At 39.2% G+C, this 23,539-nt stretch overlaps 1 protein-coding gene across 14 annotated transcripts in view; it reads right to left on the reverse strand.

Annotated features, from left to right (window-relative positions):
* diaph2 (diaphanous-related formin 2) overlaps positions 1 to 23,539 on the reverse strand; it is a 347,379-nt gene that overhangs the window by 131,388 nt on the left and 192,452 nt on the right. For all 14 annotated transcript variants that reach the window (XM_079670514.1, XM_079670513.1, XM_079670507.1 and 11 more), the window contains 3 exons: positions 19,242 to 19,343; positions 15,962 to 16,056; positions 409 to 510 (listed from right to left, as the gene is read on the reverse strand). In XM_079670514.1, the coding sequence (XP_079526640.1) occupies positions 409 to 510; positions 15,962 to 16,056; positions 19,242 to 19,343 (299 nt within the window). The remainder of the gene's footprint in view (positions 1 to 408; positions 511 to 15,961; positions 16,057 to 19,241; positions 19,344 to 23,539) is intronic.

A 23,539-nucleotide genomic window follows, 5' to 3' on the forward strand; every position in this document is an offset into this window, starting at 1 on the left:
GACAGTTGATGTCAAAAATATGAGTTCTTGCTGCTAAATCCTAATCAAGAACGATTGAAATGTTCTTGGCGAGTCAAAATCGCAATTTTGTTGCGTGTCTCTGTCATTTGGAAGTTGTGTTATTAAATATGCCCCTTATATGTTTAAATGTTGAAAGTCTCTGAAATCGCTGTCTAAACTCAGCAGTCCCCTCAAAGATAATGTGTGGAACAGCATTGGGAGGACACGTTTGGGAGTCTGTAAGAGATATTGAGGGACAAAGAGATTGGGCATACAAATAAAAGAAAATTGAATTTCTCAACTGTGCATGTTTGCAAGTGTTTGACTATAGCAGACTGGGAGAATGACTGTGTGTATACTGTGTGTTTTCTTGAGGCGATCCAGTAGTCACCAGGAAATTATACTCACCACAATGCCAAACTGCTCCGACTCCACTAGCTCTTCATATTCACCCTTTAGTTCCGCCAGCGCATTCAGCTCTTTCTGCTCCGGCAGGTTCTTTATCAGGTTCTACAAATGGAAGAGTGCACACACACACACACACACACACACACACACACACACACACACACACACACACACACACACACACACACACACACACACACACACACACACACACACACACACACACACACACACACACACACACACACACACACACACACACACACACACACACACACACACACACACACACACACACACACACAAAGAGAGGAAGCTAGAGTTAATGCAAATTTCATTTTCTGTTTATGTCAGGATAAAATCACCTCACATACAAGGATGACAGGGTAACTCACACAGTAGGAGAGAGGAGCCTATACATGCAAAGCTGCTGAGTTTGTTCCTATTCAACTTACCCGGCTAGTTCACATTTAGAAAAATAACTTTTTATTAACATATTATTTTTTTCACAACAGGCGGTACAGAACGGCAACTAAGATGCTAATGAAGACAAATAAAAGATGAACATACGAAGCTAACAGGGAAGTGCCATATAGTGCAGTTCCCTTAATGGACACTTGAAACAACGACAACAAGCTTTAAGGTCGGCTGACCAGCTGCTGCTGATTGTGCCCAAGACCAGGCTCTAAACCCGAGGGCACCGAGCCTTCACAGCAGCTGGCCCTAGGCTCTGGAACACTCGGCCCCTCCACGTGAGGTCGGCCCAGACACTAGGGGTTTTGAAATCCACACTTAAAACTCACTTCTTCTCTCTGGCCTTCCAGTCAGAGCCTGTGTGATTTTTTATTTTTGCTGTTGTATTTGTTGTAAAGTGTTTCTATTGTATGTACAGCACTTTGGCTCGACCAAAAATCGTTTTAAAAATGTGCTATACAAATAAAACGTGATTTGATTTGAACAAGCAGTAACATTTAACAAAATTAAGAATTGAAATGAACATGTTTATAGCTTTCCTCCTTAGAGTATAGACATATTTTAGATTGTTGCTTTTAATGCTTTCACATTGTCTATTGTTATTACTTTTTATGGTGTGTGTGTGTGTGTGTGTGTGTGTGTGTGTGTGTGTGTGTGTGTGTGTGTGTGTGTGTGTGTGTGTGTGTGTGTGTGTGTGTGTGTGTGTGTGTGTGTGTGTGTGTGTGTGTGTGTGTGTGTGTGTGTGTGTGTGTGTGTGTGTGTGTGTGTCTGATTCAGACTTCATTGCAAAATGTATGCGCTTATGGAAAATTGTTAGGGGTGAATTATTGTATAACTCACATGTCTAAATGATATCAAGGCTAAGAATTATCCATAGTTTGGATGTGTCTGATTTAAGTAAGAGGTGGGCACAATCACAGGTTGCTAGCCGCTAGTCGCCTGCTCTGAACATTCCTCCGCTGACTGAATTATGTAATAACATGAGCACGGTGGTGTCTGCACAGCAATGTTGCCTACTTTCAATGCAGCCAACTTTAAAGCTTAAACATTGCCCTTTAAAAACCAATGGATGATGTCTATAATAATATGTCCGTATTGAATAAAGTCTACAAACAGTGAACATTCAACTTGTGTGTGTGGTCAAGTTCTTACATTCAGGATTTATCATCCATGTGTAAATGAATACGGATTATTTATGGAACGTCCTTTAGGTTCTGATACTTTCAACATGTCTCATCCCATTTTCTATCTTTATTACAGAACATTTCAGAATGCATAAAGGTTTGCTGATGGTCCGATAGGAGGATAAGTAGATAAGGTCACATAATCACTGCTCACTGTTGGCTTTTTACTGTGACAGTGGTGGCCCTTAGCCAATTACAGAACATGTCAGGGACCTTCAGATGAGTGACCTTCTACTGCATAATCCACATCACCTTGCAATTGTCTTAAAAGTACATCGAGCAATTTAATTTGCTACTTTAATGTTACATTTCCCCTGCAGAAGTAGGGAAAAAGTGCAGCTAGTGGTGAGGTTGAAGATTAAGATGGAGATGAGGAACATAATGGGAGGGGCTGTGTTTTCTGTAAATGTTAATTGTTTGTGTGAAGGTCAACCAAGTTAATAAAATTGACCACCGCAACTTTTCCCTCCTTTTCGAGTAGAAGAGGAAGAGGTGCCCTTTTCCCGGTCTTCACAAAGCCTCCCTCCTCATTAGCTCCATACATGTAGTCAGCGGGAGCAGATTTGTGCGAGGTCACGTGACCAGATGGGAGCCGAGACAGGAAAAAATAGAGAGTAGCCGCTGCTGCTGGGCCACGGGCCTGGCTGACCACTCTTAGACCTCGGCACCACGGCCAGTGTCCACTGCCCACTAATGATGACATCTCTGTCCGCCCCTCAGGGAATGAAGCAATACAAAGTAAGCCATAATGCAGGCCTGGCATTCCTGTTTGGGAGGGAGCCATTATATCAAATGTTGCTTGCTTTTGTTGAAGCTCCAATTAGGGCCTGCAGCAAGCAATGGTGCAATGGTAATGAAGGCTTTTGATCATATCAGCAGAAGCCGAAATGTTTTTTTTAGAATATAGAAAAATAAAAAACACATTTGTGTAATTACATTTGAAAGGCTGGATTTATGTTGGAGTTAAATGATGACCAGGCACATTTTTTTTTTCTTTTGTGTCCCCTTTTGGTTGAGAGCAATGGATATATTATATTCAGCAAAAAGCTAAAATTGCTAATTATTCACTCACGACCTTTTGAGAACAACACTCTTCCTCAGGCCTTTTCATATACCTGGAGATGTTTTTCTTGGAGAAAATGGAAAAGAGAAATAACACAATTCTAAAACTGGGAGGTTTATTATTACTTTTTAGATTTTGGTCAAGGTTAAAAGTTTACCGAAAAACAATTAAAGATGTTCCTTTAAACATTAACCTTTAGAAATACACAGATTTGAATTTAGTCAATAATCAGATGGAATTGAATGAAAGTTTCACAATTAAAGTCTAAGTGAACAAATAAAGATATGTCAATCTATAGACGAGTGTTCATGTGTAATAGTAAGATGTTTATTTTCTAACTCAGGGACATCAACAGCTGGATTAATAACACAGTTATCCTTGAGAATTTCCCATTGGTTCTGAATTAAACATTATCAACACAGCAGAAAAACAATAGTTAGTTAATACTGCGGCAAATCCGATTAACACTATTGTTATGTTCTGATGTTGTGCACAATTCAACAGTAAGGGTCATATTGTTACCCTTACAGTAAGCCTTGCAGTGCCTCTCTGTTTCAGTTGAGTCTGGTATGGCACAGTATATAAATAAAGGAAATAGTGTCCTTGGCAGAGTCTTGGGAATGCATTGGAGCACATTTCTAATATTGTATTGTCCTTCTTAAGTGAAGCTCGTCAGTCATTTGTCAGCATGCAAAAGCTATAACGACACATCCAAACATACATACGCACAGCGCTAATGTCATTCATTGGATTTGCCATTTCAAAGTCGATTTATACATTAAGAATGCATTCAAAGTTTTGAGAGAGGTCCATTTAAAAAAACTGCCACAGCTCAATACATCTGAAACAAAAGACTACGTAATAGAAACTGCAACGCAACCACCATGGGTTTGTCAATTAATTTGTATGTCATCTTGTTAATTATTAGAGACCCCATAGAGCACAATTGACACAAAGGCAGCACCATATGTGTGGCAATGTGGGAGACTGGGAGATGAAGCTGGGCCAGACTCCTCACCACAGGCCACCAGACTCACACAGCAGTCTGGAGAGATTACTGGGAGAACACACTACACATTTATTTACCACCTTGGGTTCAGATGAAGGAGCTACATATCAGCATACTCGCCAAGTTACAGCAATCCACCAACAAAGCAAACTACATCAATGAGTGGTTGTTCAAATTAAAACCTCATAAATCCTGCTTCATTATGGAAAATAACAAACAAAGTGTAGGTAGAATGTGTGAAAAAGGGACTATATTAATGAAATGTATGTATTAGGCTGTTAATGTGAGTGGGAATTGATGATCCCACTACCCTGCAGCCATTTGTTAAGGAAACATTGTTGTCAATGTTGAATAATGGAATTTCACATTACTGAAACGGGTAATTGGTACATTATGTTATGTTAAGAGAACATGTGACCAACATAGTTATGACTTAGTGTTGACAGAAAATGTGAAACTGTATAAATGGATATTTTCCTTTGCTCTTTTCAAGTAGTTTTAATTTCAGTTTATGTCAGTTGATCCTACATTCAATAACAACTATGGCCTTCATTTATAGATGTATTCTCTCTCGGAGTACTGTCACAGTGCAAAAGCTTTGTAAAGTACCAGTAGCAGTGTAGATAATATGCATATATTTTTCATGCGCCTTCCCAAAACTGCCTTTTGTACATTCTGGGAGTCATCATTAAAATATAAATTCAACTGTCAATCAATTGCCCGCTCAGTAGACGGATCAGAATCAACTAATCTGTGTCAGGGACAGCAGTAGTGCAATAACACTCGCACTAGCGCTATTCATTTTAATCAAAGTCTAAATAAGTGACGCAATCAGAGCCTGCCTTTCAACGTGTGTTACATTGAATTGAAAGAATAACCCTACTATTATTGTGCATTTAATTGTTTTAGTTTTTTACCCTATTCTGAAAAAAGATTATAATATTATTGAACAGATTAGTCAATCAATTTAGTATATATTTACTGTCAGAAGGTCAACTCAAGGACTCAGATAACCTCACAACACTTTAACTGGTCCTTTCCCTTTACATGAACATGCAATTGTATATTTGGGATTTTTAAAAACAGTGTATATATATATAGGTGAAATCATTCCACTACTGCAACACATACATTCAGAGGTGTACCGGAGGAATGAGAGCGGTTGTGAGGGTAAAGGAGAGTTTAAAAGTAATGAGATACAGGTTACGGTTCACTAAACATTTGTAGAAGATGACAGTATCTGTAGGGCTTTCACTTTCACACTTTGATCTCTGCTGCTGTCAACTAGCTCCCAGTGAATCATGTTCATATTCACAGCATCTGTGAATATGAACCCATGCCAAGTTAATACAGTTTAAAACGGGGGGTATTAAGCATGTATTAGGCATACACTACAGTTTACAGCACGGCACGCTGTTAAAAACAGCAGGTACTGATGTACAGCAGTGCAAAGTCAGAAAGCTTTGTTATTCAGAATACAATCCAGTCAAGCCATGTTGAAATGCACCCTATCTGTAACCACACCTAGTTTACTCTTCTATGTGTCATCAGAGCACAGAGGAGCATATTCCCAACAGTAATGTGAAAATGATAAAGAAAAGCAAGAAGGCTTGAGATATAGTCTGAGCCATGTCAATCGATAAAGCCTCTCTCAGAGCAATAAAGTCTTTATTAAACTGGGTTAAATAAAAGAGAAAGAGAGCGAATAACCTGACGTCTGAAAGATGATCTGAGTAAACTGTGTTCCTCTCTACTAGGCCTGGGAGGTCTTCAACAAAGACAGAAGACGAGCCGAGTCTGCCATGTGCTTGACAGATGAGATGTTCTCCTTTTAATTGATTTTCTCTTCAAATTGGGAGATGGCAAAACATGTGGTATTGTGCCCATGCTTTTTGATAAGGAGCAACATGGGAGTGCCATCTCCCTGCTGTGACACCTCAGCAGGCTCCCTACCTTGCTCATGGCAAGTCATTGAAGACTTCAGTTTGAATCAATAACACAATATCAGACAGAGAAGAAGACTATTCAACATCCTACGAGCGTTAACTTCTAAAAGGAATGCTTGACAGTTCAGAAAAAGACATTATGATGAATTTCAAATGTGTATTTTTTTTCAAACTAAGCTTGAGAGTCACAAGATAGAAAAGTAACTTTGTAGGTGTTGACAGCATCCATCTCAAACAAAAGGTTACTACTAAAGAAATGAAAACCGAATATGTGGAACAAAGGCCACCAAGTTGTGTTTGTGTTTACGAAAATGGGGCATTTTGGCAGATAATGCTCAGTAAAATGGATTGCAATGCCTTTTGATTTCTCATAAAACTGTTAAAACCAAATCTATTTTATATGAAATGCTATGTTAAACATAGTTGTCTTATGAAATATTCATTAATACAATCAAACATTTAAACCGTGTTAGAGGTTAACTTACAGGGGAAATCAAAGAACAATCAACACATGGCTAATCTTGTCTTACAGGTAGATATGCTTAACAATAAACATCAGTTTGAAAGGCAGTTTTCGTCTTACCAAATTTACTCTGTGCCAAACAGCACAAACACCTCCAATCTCAGTATGAGCAGAGCAACAGTGACAGGCTGACAAGCAACAAACTGAGTGTGACAGATTCTAAAATCGCATTAAAGTAAATGAGAAATGCAGTCTGAGAGAAAGACACAAACACAGTGAGAGGGAGGAAGAAATGTTGAGAGAGAGATAGAGGGGGAGGGATTAATTTGAGGGTTTGGGGCTGGAAAACCTGATAGACTTACTGTGACATCAAATGTGTCTTTTAGAAGGGAATATGGGGGATCTTTTTTTTTAAATGTGCACACCTGAGTACCAGCATTTACCATGAAAGGTTTGAAGCAGGATTAAGAGCAACATCAACCTCACAAGTACAGAAAGAAAATAAATAAACACAGAGATAGATACTAAGAACATATACAATAGATAAAAGTAGCAGAGACAAATTAGAGAACAATTTGAATACAGAACAGACAGAGAGAGAGAGATAGACAAAGCTTATTCAACTCGAACCTGAATGTATTGAGAGCCTTTTGCTTAAAGCTAAATGTAGCGTTTATAAATACAATGCAAGTGAAATATACTTCAAAATGTGAATTCACTTATGCTTATTTAATGTTGTCGACTTATTTGATGAAAACAATGTAACCTAATACATAAAGAATAGATATATGCAGAACATCAGCTCACAAACAAATTTGTCAAACTGGGAAGAAAAAGGGCGTGAATTATTTTTCTTTTTAAAATGCCTCAAACAGTCATCGTAATACAGTGCTGGGATATGATGAGACTGTCAATCAAATAGGAAGAGAGCAAGCGTGCAAAACAGTAATAGAAATTAATTTGTTTGTGGAGTGTGCTGTCTGAGAGACCCTCTGTGAGTGATGTGCCATCTGTCACAGAAACAAAGACACAGAATTGGAGAGTGAAAACAGAAAATACAGTTTTACTCGGTTAAGAAAATACAGCAACCAGTGTGCCAGAAGGAGCTGCATGGGCTCCACCTAATCAAAATGTAACTGTTGCGCTGTACTCTGCATTAACTTGACTGTGTCTATGCAGTTGAGTGTGTGTGTGTGTGTGTGTGTGAATGTGAATATGTGAGCTTTTAATCAATATTCAACCTCAGGAAAGAGCACTTTGCCTGGGCTCTGCAGCTACAGATCAGCAGTGTGGTGATGATCGTTGAAAAGAACATGTAGTACCTTGGGTCATGGCCATCAATCTCTGAGACGCATTTGATGTTTCAGCGTGCCAAGCCTCGCCTCGCCTCTCTTTCCCATGCATTTACTGTTTATTCAATACTTCTCCTCGTTTGTCCTTCTTATTTTCCCAGCCCTAAATCATTAGAATAATGTATTTCATGTCATTGTTCAATTAGCATTTGATGCAGAAGAGAGGTATGCGTGTCGTGCACAAATAAACCACAATTAAGCCCAAGGGGGACCCCGTTACTCCTGCTTAAGCTCTAATCCAGCAGGCCCAATGCACAGGCATACTTATCACCTTGCCCCACATGTGCACTTTTACACCATGCAAATGATGCCCGGAAATGTGCCAGGCTGTTACAATCACCTGTTGTTACAGCGGAGAACAAAGGCTGGCACGGGTTCTGCCAGACCCTGCAGCCAATGAGCTTCAGCGTGTAATGATGGCCCCATGCATATGGATGAGCATCATGGTGATCTGGGTGATTGACAAGAGAGATAAACAATAATAACAAGCATGGCCAGTAAGAATGACTCCTGAGAGACCTGGCGGAAAGGTTGTTGCCATGGCGAGGTGAAGAGAAGTAGTCCCAAGCCGAAAGCAGATAGCGCTGGTGCGCACCGTGAGACAAACTAGTCAGTGTGTGTTGTGATTTCATTTTACACATGATGTAATTGCAACAATTTAAAAGGAAGGGAAAATGTACATATATATGAATATTTATATGTATCTGAAAATAATTGGAGAGAATATCCATGTATGCCCTCCCTGAAGGGCTGAACTGTGCTTCTCCAGCAAATGTACACCTTACAAAATGTATAATGGCTATGTGATAGCCATTACTAGCATGAGTTTAAATTACAAAAACAATCAATTTGAATGACACTATGTATACGGTTACATTGCAATTGTTATTATTTTTAAACAAAGCAACATGACAATATGGGTAAAAATATTGGTAAACCAAAATTAAATAAATATAATTCATGTAACAGCTCCGTGTTTCTTAGGGTCAAAAACACTAAACTCACAACTTAAAATGAAATTGTTTAGTTTATTTAATAAAAGAGCACAAGTGTCACAAAGTGACAGTAGATATAGATTAGTTGCAATTTGGTGCAGCGCCCCTCCAAGACAATGGTAGGGGAAACGCTTTAACGTACCGGGTAGGGAATGCAGACATACTTACACTTCAGTCATAATGATAAACATGCAGTCATGATTTGGTGGCAGTGGGAAACAATAACTTTGGACAGCGTTTTCAACTATTCGTGACAATAAACAGATAGTGAGAGGCTCCATAATATTTACTTTATTATAGGAGAAAATATGGATTAAATCAACATATGTGCACACATGGCAAGCCATGCCGTGGAACTCGTTCCTGTATCCTTTCTACAACATTGCATTGCGACTTTGACATATGGTTCCCTGCTGATTCAGGATGTGCAAAAACTGGTGTGTTATGTGTAACATTATACTGCTAGACACTATGTGACACTATGTGTCTAGCAGTATAATGCTCCTATTTAATTATGAAAGGGATACAATTGTTCACACTGTTTACTTAAAAGCCCTAGTATAACAAGCACTGAGTTCTCTAAATGATGTGCACACATGTTCTTATTAAGACATGATGGGTTTAAACGGAAGAGATGCTGGACACTTGTCTGCAGTTCTTTGATATTCTTACTTGTGCATTTGAACACAACATAGAGCAACACTAATTACAAATGAATAGCGACGGTGCAGTGTTAGTCATTAGCCTTTCCTTTTGAAAAAGGAGATGGGGGTAATATAAAACACACTGGCAGACATTACACATTGAGAAACCACTCTGATATTCAACAAAACAAGCCCCCAGGGTCATATCATCCACTGACGAGAGTTAGCTTACCACACACACCAAAAAATGAGGCCTGCTTAAACATTTAGTGATGACTCCCTCATTTCAAGCAGCTAGGTCACATGGCATGTTCTGTGTGGGGGTGCAACAAAAAGAGCAGCAGCATACAAAACTGTTGTTACTGTTTGTTTGAAATTAATCCTCAGACTGTGTGTGTGCACTATCTATTTTATGTCTATGTGAATTCGCCTCATTCTCTCTCTTTTTCTTGTGCTACATAAACATTGCTGAGGTCACCTTTTTGCGTGTGTGCCTGATTATATTCATAGTCAAATACATGATGGACATAACTTACATATGTGCTTATACAGTATGACTTATCCAGTTTTTGTAACATTTATTTTCTGTTTTTAAAAACATACATGTTGCTTGAGATTCATTTGTTTTTGTATTTAAAGCACACAAGTGCAAGTTTTAGTTAGAATAAGTGCAAGTTAAAAGATATGTGAAGTTTAAATATTGTTGCACTAACACCCATTATGTCACACAATTCCTCTGGGTTTAAAATGAAGCACTTGTTTTAAATAGATATTGTAGGTTAAGTGCACTGGAGAACCTTGTTCCCTAAAAGCTCAACACGAGACAATCCTGACAAGCCTGAAGGTATGGATTGGATGTGGGCCATTTCAAATCAAGTTATTCACCTGTGCATCAGAAGGCTTCATTCAAATAACATGACTATGCATATGTATATACCGGTATATATATATATATATATATATTGTAAGGAAACTATTGAACTTCAGTGGCTAACTTAAGTGATTTACATCAGCTAAGATCCACTTAGGATATATGTGATCATAAGCTTTGATATTACTTTATTAAATTAGAAATGGGTCATAGTTAAACATCACGGGAATTATGTAACCACACAACTTTATAAAGGGCCTGAGGAACTATGTTCTGCTTGTGCATGGTGAAGATAAATCTGACTGGTGCCATTATAATAGGGTAAGCAAGTATTATACCAAATACAATCAATCTGTTAACAGTTATTTTGTTGTAACTATCTCCCAAGATGTGCCAATCAAAAAACAAGGGAACGCACGGCAGTCCAGTATAAAAGTTGAAAGACAAAATAAAAAAGCTTGGTGAGTTTGGAGAGAACACTTGCTGAGCATCATTTGGCCAAAACTGTCACAAATAATATATTTGGAATATATTGTATGATCATTTAATGACACATGTCCCTACCAAATTTAGAAAATCCCACAATGCAGAAATAGTTCAGTCTGTGAACACAACTTAAATAAGCAGAGAATCCTCAAAATGTTCATTTTCATGTATATTTTAATTAATGTAAAGGTTGTTGCTGATTTTGCACATCTTGTGAGATATGCTATTATAATAACATTCTACTAAAACATGGGCAATGCTCTACAGTACCCCAAAAAATGTTGTGCTATGTTCAAGTAATGACAGAGCAATACCATAATAATAACATTTGTATTAAGGTAATGCTTAAATGTTATAATAAATCAACAATGCTATCTATTATATCATAGTACCCTTGCCAGAAAACTATTATAATCAACCCCAGTTATGTGCACCAATTGATTACAATAAATGATTCAAGTTTACAAGTGCTTGTTAATAATCTGGCATTTGATTGGCCTCCTTGTGTTTCATTGGCAGGAACTGTAAGGGCATGGGACCGCATTGTGCCAGTTAAGCTTTGGGCTCCATGGGGCACAGAGGCTTTTGAGGCAATTTAAAACACCAAAAGAGGCAAACCCAAGTCAATGATATCAAGGTCATGGGCATAGTCATATCAATATTTTTAAAATATGAATATTAGGTATATCCACCATGGTGCCACTTAAAATATATAGGGGTGTCAGACATCCTGTAGAGCCAAAAAAACACAAACCCAATTCAACCAGGAGCATCAAGCCCATAGTGCACGTGCCTGACTCGTTCCCACACAAACAAGGTCTACAGAACCTTCCCTTGTCGCTTCTGTTGCGAGCCAACAATAGCAATGAAAAGCTTTGTCAGGCTGTCGGGCCTTTTAATGCAGACCTTTGCCAAGCTTTCTGGGGCTCAATCTGTTTTCATTGAGCCAATGCTCATTATTGTCTTTCATTGTCTCTGTATCTCATTGTTATACAGTGTAGGGTGGCTCTGATGTCTTTTGAATGTGATGAAGCTGACCTGATATACAAAAGTGACCTCTGTCCACCAGCACTATGAATATTGAAATCAAATGAGATTGAGAGATAAAGAGAGACACATTGCATACAAACATGTGTGTGTTTGCACCTTTGCGTGAACCTTGCACACATGTATAGCCGGATGATAAATGCCTACATTGTGCAGGAGATAACTGTCATAGGGGATGACTGAAACTGTCTATCCATTTGTGTGTGTTGTTTGTATGCTAGTCACATAGAGATGAAAATAAGTGTGGTATTGCTATGATTCATATGGAGTCTGGATGAATGGTGGGAACAAGACTGTCTGCCAGCATTCAGGGATGTGTTCATCATTTCTGCGGCGTTGATGGGCCTTAATGCAGAATAAGGAGAGCCAATCAACTCCTATCTATCCACTCTGCCAGGGTGACACATTGTAGGGGTACTTCAAGGCCAGCGCACTGCCACATTCTGCTGACAAATCATTACATTAGACATGTAGACGGAGAAGGAAGATAATAAGATTGAGTTACAGAGTAGCAGATGCATGATGAGCACCTATTGCTTCCTTGATTCCTTCCATTTTCACTATTCCCTCCATTTATCAATTACTAGCTTGGTTGACACTTGCCTCTTCAAAATACTGCAAAGGGAGAATCTGAACTGGGCTGAGTTTTGAAGTGTTTTATTTTCATCTTGTATGAAGTGCTACAAGACCAGTTAAAACAGAGCCACCGTTATCAGAACCTCTCATCACAGTAGAGTGCATGAATACAGAAGAGTGTTGTGGCGCTGCCAGGTATGGTCCAGTATCAAGGTTAGACTGTATATTGGCGCCTAACACATTGTTTTTTAAACTGATAACAATGCTCAGTAAATAAGAAGAAACATGGGATATCAAACCAACAAAATGTTTACTAGCTTCGTTACAAAATTGAGTAATGAAATCTAATTACTGATAGTGGTCAAGTGTCAATAAATGTAACAGTAGTAAGTTGATCATTAGCTATATGCATTTAAACATTTTAAATTAAATTAAACCTAAACATGTTTGGCAAAGCCTATTTTATGGCTGTAATTGTGCAGTGAAAAAGCAACAGTTGACACTAACCAATCATAACGAGCACACTAATACACCATTTAACTGTGGCTAATCAAAGGCTATGTAGATGTCATCCCCTTCATTGAAATATGTTTTCTTTTTTCTTTTCACATGTGTATTGTTCATCCATGTTATGTGTTTACTTTCATGTTAAGCCCACTCCTAACATTAGCAAGACATCGAATGCATTTCCTTTCAGTATTGCCCAAGCCTTGAAGACCCATCTTCCTACTCTCTGTGTGTGTGTGCAGTTGTCCATGTGGATAAATGGTGATTGGCGTGTGGCTGGAAGTGGGTGGTGTAGAGTGATTAATCAGCATAATGAGTGTAGATGAGCACTGTGCAGATGGAGCCCACACTCAGGACTGTGTCACCCAGCAGGAGATCTCTTTGCTTCCCTTCAGTGCCTCTGGAAAGCTGTATTTCGTTGACGTGTGTGGCTTGCTTCCTTGTTTAATTTGAGAGCTCATTCTTGTATAATTGTGTTCTATAATCATATGTTTCTTTATAAGGTTGTCCAAGCATACTTTCAGTAAAATGTTCTTATGAAAAAATATGTTTTGCCAAATGGTACCTCACTGTTGTGTATTATTATATGTACCAGTATTTACAGAAATGCCTATTCTGTTGCAAAAGGCTAGGAACAAATTGCACTGTCCATCAAGCACAAAAACAATAGTTGCATTTTTGCCAGGGAAGCAAAAGCCTCCCTCGCAACTGTGTGGCACAAGAAGTCTAATTAAAGATCAATTTATTTAAAGCAAACCATTTGAGAAAAATAGCTAGCTCTTACTGAAGATGCTGAAAATAAGGAAAATGTGCTTCAAAAAGGAAAACCACTCCTATGATGACATGATAACCAATTTGTTTGATGGACTAGTGGACATACTCTCCAAGTGGCGAGGCTTATCGCTCCCAGCACCACCAACACTACACACCATATGGCATGATAGCCAAATACAACCCATTTACTGTGTATGGGTTCAAACTGATATTAAAAACAAATAAAGTCAAGTGTTAAACCATGTGAATGTAACAATTACCATTTCAATTATGCATGTGTCATAATCATTAAAGGACAAATGCATCGTTTACACTCAAGCAACGCGCTCAAAATAAATATTCCAACGTCATTAAATATTAGTGGGAGCAAAAGTGTAGGTGTACAATAATCACTAAAGAAAAAAAGTGTATGCAGAGCTTATTAGGCAATGCTTAGGAATATGCGAGGAATATTTGAGTTCGACATAATGAATGTAAATGTAAAACACTCTTCAAGCACACAAAGGAGGTTACACTGACAGTAAACTTTAAGTAAATAAAACATGTTGCTGTCCTAATTGTCCAGTCCAGGCTTTACTGTGACTCTAGCATCATTATCCAACCAGCAGCCACACACTTGCCAGATGTGGGCTCCTTCAGGAACGATAAGTTAACTCAGTGGGTCCCCTCGCCTCCCCCAGGACTCTGTGACATTAGCTCGGCTCCCAGATGCTTGTGCTGACTCACACACATGCTCTCATGAGCCTTGTTGAGCCTTCCTCTTTTTTTAGCAGCCTCATTGTCCTGCTTAACATTTATTAAAGAGGGAAATGGAATAGGTCATAGGGACAACAGAAACCCTTACAAAAATGCATTTGCGAAAATAATCATTTTTGGTCACTTATCCCTGACCATTTAACCCATCCCAAAAAACACTATTCATTCACATGGAGTTTTGTTAACAAGTGGACAAAAGGAACTTGAGGGTTACAGCTGATGCCTGTATCATAGTAACTGCACCAAAATATGTTATTGAGAACAGATGGTGAAGCCTTTTTCTCGTATTGGGTCTATTTGTACTATTCAAGTGCAAGCTGTTGAGTACTGACACCAGAGTAGTGTTGGTATCTTGGTCAAGATGACACGGAAGCTGAAGGTGAAAAGGTCAACACCTTAACTTCTTTTACAAAGCAGAGGGGGGTCTGATATTTCACAACTAGATATGCTTATTACCAGATTGCTAGCTTATTAAAGGTTCAACTAATATCCTAGCTCTTTAGATAGGCTACATCTTAATATATATATATCGCCTCACCACCTTTTAGTAATGTTTGGGATCCAATCAGCGGAGAGAAAGTACAACTTGAAAGCGTTGGTTGATAAGCCATGTGGGAAAGGAACTATCTACTACTATAGAGTAATGTCTGTAAATGTTATATTTATTTTTATAAACATAGGAAAGAACCCTGGACTTAAATTGTATGTAAACTTGAATCATGTTGCTGGTTGGAAAACAAATGACTTTTCCTGCACACACACACTTATTCCAAACCATTATTGCTTTACAGAAATAACATCTTCCATTTGTTTAGTCCTGAAATGTACATCTCCTACATCTGAAACAAAACAGAAACACTAAACACCAGCCCTGCTTTGGTGCTCAACACAAAGACATTGCAGGATGTGCAAGTGCAATTGAGGCTTGCACAAAGCATCTTCACCTCAGGTGCCTCGGCCCTGCCTTCAATTAATGCTTTCTGAGACAAGATAAACATAAATTAAAAGGCAGCAAAACAAGCAGCCTTTAGGAAGCTCATCAATTATTGTAAAAGACAAAGGCAAGAGGAAAGGAGGGTGGAGTAGGGAAGACTTTGCCAAGCCTTGTCCTTCATTATCCATTATAAGAAGATGAATGGGGGGTCTCTGTGGTCCACATGAGAATGAGCAGACAGACTGGTGCCAAAAACAGACCATACTAAATGTAAAATGGGTTCACCAATCTGTCCGACAGACACAAACATTCAAAAATGATATTTTAATTTGAACGTCTATAGAATATCTCTCCACACCCTTCTCTCTCTCTCAGTCACTAACACACAAGCGCACACGTTCTTCAGAGGGTAAAAATAAGTGTGTGTATGTGGGTGAAAAAACGAACACACCACATTGAACATCATTCTTACCTGGATGAGTGATTCGCTCAGTCTTTCCTCGTCTACCTCCAGCACAATGTCCCGGATCTCTTCATAAGGCAGGCGGAACGAGCCCAAGAAAATTGCTGTTGTGATGGAAAGAGAAGAGAGTCATTTCCTCCCCTTTTTTTTTATTAGACCTCGGGGTTCAAAGAGACATTTCAGCACTCATCGCTCCTCAGACAAAATGACCACAGACCAAACGTGTCACTAGGGAAAACGAATGCACTGTCTGACTCACAACAGGATCGTTTGTGCCACCCTGACATAAAAAAGGAAGTAAGACATCAAGTCCATAAACAAAAGTCATACAAAGTTAACCGTGAATCATAATAATCACGACAGTAAGTCAAAAAGATATAGTTGGATGTGGTAGCTGTAATGGTGTCATCAGGGGGGGCTACATGGGTTTTTTTTGGGTGGATACAAAGAAAAACACTGAAATTGCCTCAGGGGACAACCTGGTGGGTGTTTCACTCTCCAGGTGGGTTGCCTACAGTAAAAATTGGAGCTGATGGTGTATCCAGGTGGAAGTCACAGGTGGAGGTTTGGTAATGAGTTGGAGGAGACTCTCTCAACAGCTGCTATGCTGCTGCAGTGGGACCTGATGTCTGTATTTGACGCGCAACAAACTGAGAGTTTTTTTTTGTCAAAGACTATTTACAGCATTTACTTCGTACATTTTCATGACATATCAAGACTCCCCGGGTGCCGTTCAAAACGACAGCCCACTGCTCCTAACACTAGGATGGGTCAAATGCAGAGAAACCATTTTGTTACATAGTAGGCCTACTGTGTAATGACAATAAAAGTATAAATACAAAAAAATATGTCTTGTCTGGTGTAATTGATATGTTTATTTATTGAACATTAACATGTACGGCTTTACTGTGTCATGGTGACTCAGAGTTGTAGAATTAAATATACAGTTATTCTATCTAGACTGAGGTTTGTCTTTGTTGGTAATATACATGTATACTGAATCTTCTCTCCTCATTAGCGTGAGTGATAGGCTGCATTTATATCAAATGGATCATGTCATACTTGTTTGTAGTCTAAACGTTATACAATTTAAAATATGTCCTCTCCGTATGAAACCAACAGCTGGACACAAGATTCTCTTAGGGGAGGGTTGTCAAAAGTAATGGTGGGAAATATTGTGAATTACAAAAATGTGAGTAGATACAGATGGGATAAGGGAGGCAGGTAAGCTAAGTTAAGTGACTGTCTACTGACTAGCATTTCAACCTGTTGTATGGTCTTTGATGATGGGTGTGGTCTCCCATGCCACTGTTTGGTTATGTTCTGGCTGCAGACTAACATAACTGTGCCAAAATGAGCAAAGTGGTGCAGGTGGAGTTGTGTCAATGTAGTTTTGTATAATACTATCATAAAAAGCTTCAAATTCACTCGCCAAGGCTGTTCTTAGATGTTATATCTAAGGCTTAAGTAAGGAGGGGGGTCACAGAAAGGCAGTGCACGGTAAAGGTGTTGAGAATGTTTATATTCATTATCTTCTTCTAAATGTATAAATGTTGCAACAGTTCAAGCCTAAAGTTGAATATATATAGATTACAGGAACATTTTAACTGCTAATGTCCTTATACTGAAACCTGTCTCTGTTCAGGGTGTAGCCACAAGTTAGATGCTAACCTGCAGGCCAATGCTAAATATGCAGGTAGGTTTTTAGATAGACAGACAGAGAATGATAGGATATGTAGACAATGTATCAGATAGTATGCACAACCATTATATCACAATACATCAAGCGGTACTGGCATCACAATCATTCACTTTGTCCTGCTACCCATCCCGGTTACTGAACCTTCAATAGCAACACACATCAAACTTGAAAAGGGAGCTCAGACGGTTGTGCGGCAGGCAGAGAATTTGATCTATGGTGCTTCAGTGTGTGTCAGGGCGACCCAGGGGAGCTGTGTTTCTGTACGACCACATGCCTTCCACCCATTGCCATGCTGGAGGTGAGATTTTCTACACTTATTTTTGCTTCCTGCCAAACTCAGAGCCCATCTGCTGGTGCTGTAATCAAAGATGGCAGTGACACCTATCAACATTGTCACAGTGCATACACAAGTGCAATGACATGTGCACACTGGCACACATACACACATACACACAGAGACACAAACACACAGGCTTGTATGTGGCATCCTTATGTTCATGCCACATGCCCCTTCCTAATATGAGACCTCATATCTGTGCCTGATGAACTCATTCATCTGACCTCTCTCCATTAAAAAAAATAATAATATGAAGTCATTGCAAGATATTTACAGCACCAAACAGGAAGGGAACTGGTTGGGAGAAACATGTTAACGGCATTGTTTGTGATGTTAGCCAATCCCTGGGTTTATTTTGTTATTCTGCCTTGCTTTGGTTCCTCATACACAGCCTATAGGAATGTATACTAAATATAAACTAAACATATACTCATCCCAGTCTCCAGTAAACCAGAAAGGTAATACAAACATGGTTAAACAAAGAGGTTGGAGTAATGGTTGCAACCATCTTAGCATTAGACACACATATTTCATAACATGTGTTATTTTCTAAATTGTAACTCTAAAGTAAGGGACATCAAGGTTGTAGATGCCAAATAAATGTAGTTAGGACAATAATACATGTTTTACCATCCAACCAAAACAAGGCTGATATCAGGCAATGTTTTAGACTCATTTTAGATGATTTTTTATTTTCATAGAGAAATGAACTGCAGATGTTATTGAAACTCACAGGTAGAAAGAATGTGTATATAATTTGTATCAAACCTGAACAGACTAATCGTTTTGTCCACCAAATCAAAACAAAGGAGTGTTTTGAGAGTGAGGAAACAAATGTAAACCAGTATAGACTAAACATGTAGTCCACTGAAGCTCTTGGGGATTTGAACACCTACAGTGTTAGCGCTCTGTCCTAATAAGAATTGGTTTTACACATGATTACAGACAGGGAGCTTGGAAACAGTATGTGTGCACTTTTGGTGACCACTAAACCACTGCCAAGAAAACATTTCCCCAAAGGGCTCAGTAAAACAGTATCACTGCTGAGGGCTCTCTGCTGTGTGTTTCCCACACACACCTTTCTTGAGCAATGCATGGGGGTATAACAAGCCTGGGGTGTCAAGGGAAATAACACTGACATTTCTGTCACAAAAGGTCACGGTTAAAAAGAATATAGAACGTTATGAACGCATGGTGTTCAACCTGTGGTTATGTTGGTTATACTCTTTGAATAAACTGTATATACTCACAGAGATTCTGAGCTGTTTTGGCATCCAGGATGCGAAGCTCTTTCGCCTTTTTCTTGAAATGTTGCATTCGGTCATCAGTCTCATCTTTCACGTCTTTCTTCACTGAAAGAAAAACAATATTTGCAAAATTAAAGTCAATTTGTTTGAAATGAAATGCAATATAAAACTACTGTACATCATGTTTTTTAATCAAAATGATACATTGACTGCTTTCAGCCCTGAAGAGAAGAAATAATATAATTATATAAAAAAATGTCAACATCCCACAACAAAGTGAAATAAATCATTTACATACATTAGAATGCAAATACATGTGTGCATATTAAAGCGAAAGCTGACAGGAAACGATGGGTGAGACAGCAACAGATGGTATAAGCCAATTAAAAACTATAGTATCCATACCGGAAAACTTTAGCATGTTCTATAAGACTCTAAGGTAGATGCCCGCTGAGTTGCTATTTAGAAGGTGTTATTTCAAATACATAAACCTCTATTGATGTTGTCTACCAAAGTGCTAAAATAAGATTATTGGCAACATTATATTTTGTTATATTATTTAAGTCCAGTCTTGTTTCTTTCAGGCCACACCTTTGGTATAACATTGTTTTTTGAGGTGGATGTGACTGATGAAAGCACATTAGGAAGAAAATGCATAATGTGCCCGATCATCAGCTGTAGCATCAGATAAGTCATGCAGATGACTTCACCCTTTTTGTTTGTTTGTGTGTGCTGACATGTGTGTCATTGTGACAGAGGGTAGATGGTTGATAAGCACAGTTCCTTCACTTAGGCCCTGTCTGTCAACTCGCTAGAGCCAAGGAGATAATTGTGTTACCCCCCCCCCCCCGCTATCCAAGAAAATGGCATAAACTCTATTTTACTGAACACAATAGACAAATTAGCCCAAGCATGAAGAGACCTTTGTTGTATAATGGAGACATCATTGAGGCCACATGTCAGTGTGTATTACTCTTCATTTACACTTTAACATCAAGCTCTGAATACATAGGTGCCCATGTACAGGAATTACAGTAATGAGGAGGGATACATCAGACCGAGGAAGAAGCAGTCTGAGAAAGAAGCTCCTCGCCTCCCCATGCCTTATGGGAGAGGCAGCACACTTTGTTGCTAATCATCACAACTGCTCTGTTTAAGCCCAAGATGGGAGTCTCCCAGGATATCTAGAACAAACAATCTGCTCCCCTAGCGCTGGCTCGCATATTTGAAGAAACAATCAAAGAGGCAACATCTCCTGGGCTGCCAGAAGAAGCAATGCTGAAGGCACCTGCCTAACTCCAGTGCTTTCTGTCAACACATGGCATCAGGGAGGCAGTTGTTTACTGTATTAAGTGGGGATAAAAAGGGTTCAAGTACATACCGGTACTATAAAGTATTATGGCTTGATTTTCTGTCAACATCCAAGGATGTTTCTCAGAGGTTGACAAGACTATGCACTCTAGCTTCAAGTCTACTTGGACCACAACTCAGAATGTGATGTATCACCTTCATCCTCAGTTGAGCACATGGATGCACAAAAGCAAATGGTATGAACTTGTATGTGTGTAAACAGGAGCAGAGTGATGATGGGGAGGTGGATGGAGGGATTAATAATATACACATGTGTATAGGTAGATAAATGTAAGACATGTGCTTTGAACTGAAGTGCCACTTCAAGATAAATGCACATTTGTATATGTAACTCAGTGGAGGGAAGAGGGGGTGAAAGTAATACAACATTGCAGTCAACACACATTGGTCATTGAATGTCAATGCCATCATCCACTTTCAAATGAGTACATAGAAACCCAAATTGTAGAGTTAGGCTTCCTTGTCACTTTTCATTGTACTGTACAAGACTGGCAGAGGTATTTCCATGCATCAGTGTCAGCACGCAAAAATATTTCAAGGAAGGTAAGACAGGAAAAACATATCAAACACTCCCATGAATAAATCCAATGATAACAACAGTAGAGCCACTGACTAACATAGAGCGAGAGACCAGTGAGGCCCAAGGTATCAAGCTGGATTTTTGATGTGGCAAGAGCCCTGGACAAAGGCACTGGAGAGCCAGCAAAAATAAAACATGAGGAAAAATGATCCCCCTTCGAGAATGGCCCACAGACAGAGGGCAAATTATACTGAGAGGGAAAACTTGGCTGCTTTTGGTATTGAATTGTTCTATTAAACCTCCATTCTTTTTTCTCTGGTGCCACTTGAATCTCTCACCTAGTTACCTTACACACTCACCAGGGTGCTCTCAGCCTATTCGTCAGTACCTATGCTGTCTTCATCTCCCAGGGCCCCATGATATCTCAAATGAAACAGCAAAACAGTGCCTTTTATAATATGAGACAGGCACATTATTTTCTGATGCCATCCTATACAGCTTAGAGATCTCCCGCTGGGCAATGTGTATTGGCATGAGTTTGCTGATTTATGCGACATTATTTGCTGGCTGACTCAATTATGCCACATGTCACATGTTTCCTCTGAGTACTGCATGTGGACTGGAGGGCTCGCACACATTCAAGCTGCCTCACAAGTCCGGGTCCCAGGTGGGGGAGAGAGGATGACTATATGTGGCATATTTCAACAGATGGCTAGCCACAACAATAAAGCAAGTTGTATAAATGTCTCCAAAACACAGAGGTTGTTACTAAAATGCACACACTCCACTTGGCATAATAATCGTGAATCGTTGAATACAAACAAGGTTGACATGATCCATTGAGTTTGTGCTTTTATTTTGGAGAAAATTGTACTTTTAGAATGCACACCATCTGATTGCACGTTTTTATGCCAAGAGAGCTTAACCTGTCCAACAGTGCAGCTGATCAAGGTCTTTGCCAACATTTAAACGTGTTGTATCAGTTGCCCAGTGGCTATAATGTAATACTCTAACAACAAAGCCAGCCCTCTTTCACAGATGTATATGTGTTAATGGAATCTCCTAAAGAATTAGTCAGTAAACAGCCATGTGTGATGGGTAAACTGGTGGAGATTTGTTTAGTTTTTTCTAGTTTGGTTTCTTTTAAACAAGTTAGATCGATACAAAGGGATAATAAAATCCTTATAGTATAAGGCAATAACAGCAGCACAATCATTTATTGATTAAAGGGGATAAGGTTAGGGTTCAGAATAATAATGGGTTTTTAACTGAACAAAACGGTCTATGAAACACTGGCCGTCTAAGATTTGGACCGACTGTATTATTCCGAGCTCAACTTTAGCATCACTGATTCTTGGGCCAGATGGGACTCTAAGGGAAATACTAGGGTCAAATACTTTTTTGACTTTACATCAGCCATGCAAGATTGAGAAGACACATGTAACAATGAATCATGATTACTTAATATATCACAATGATTTATTGTAATATATTAACTTGCAAGGGTGAAGAGGTTTGAAAAAGAATGTCAGGGAGGAAGTGTTTCACAATCAGGCTTTACAAAAACACAGGAAAGGTTCACTGGAAGCAACATAGCAACATGAAGAGAAGCCTCTGCTGAGTGAAACTGTTACACATTACATTAGCTGAGGGGGAGTTCAAGCTTGCCTCCTGCCAAAAGGAGTCACTAAATTGATAGAGGTTCCATTGAAAATATACATCAATGTTTGAGCAAAACAGATTTGGCTTATTAAAAATTACTTGGCATCCATGTTAAGCCTTCTCTGTGGGCCTTGGACTGAGGTATACCCTTGGGAAGAACTGTGATAACACGAGTTCTCCAACACTTGGACATCCAGTCTGTTTGGCCCAGAATCACTATGCTGGTTTCCTTCCATGCGATATCTCCCTCAAGACGTCCATTAAACCCACGGCATTACAAAGCTAAACACTACCACATGTTCACTTCCGGACACAGACTATTCGGCTGTGCTGTGCCACCAGACACCAGAAAATGAGCGGGTCTGCCTTGAAGAGAAATAAAAGCAACTGCAGATGACAGGTCTTCAACAAACATATTTAAAGGCAAAGGAATACAGAGTGGAACAGACAATGTGGAGTCTGGTCCACTACGAGGCCATTTATTTCCTCAAATGTGCAATCTGCCTGCCAACATGTGCCCTGTCTTCCATCCCAGGGACGCATACTGAGGATTGAGTTGCTGGAGAGCTGCCAGCCTGTCTGAAGGAGATTGATTCAGAGGAATAGTCATTGGACTCATTCATGGCTTATCCACGGAAATACCAATTTCACACAAGTGTTAAATAGATACGCACATGCACCATTATTCTGGCATATATTCTGTGAATCTTTTATACCTTGTTATCTCTACCATGTTATTCATAGACAA

The sequence above is a fragment of the Notothenia rossii genome, assembly GCF_949606895.1.
Source record: "Notothenia rossii genome assembly, chromosome: 3".
In the NCBI taxonomy this organism is placed as follows: Eukaryota; Metazoa; Chordata; class Actinopteri; order Perciformes; family Nototheniidae; genus Notothenia; species Notothenia rossii.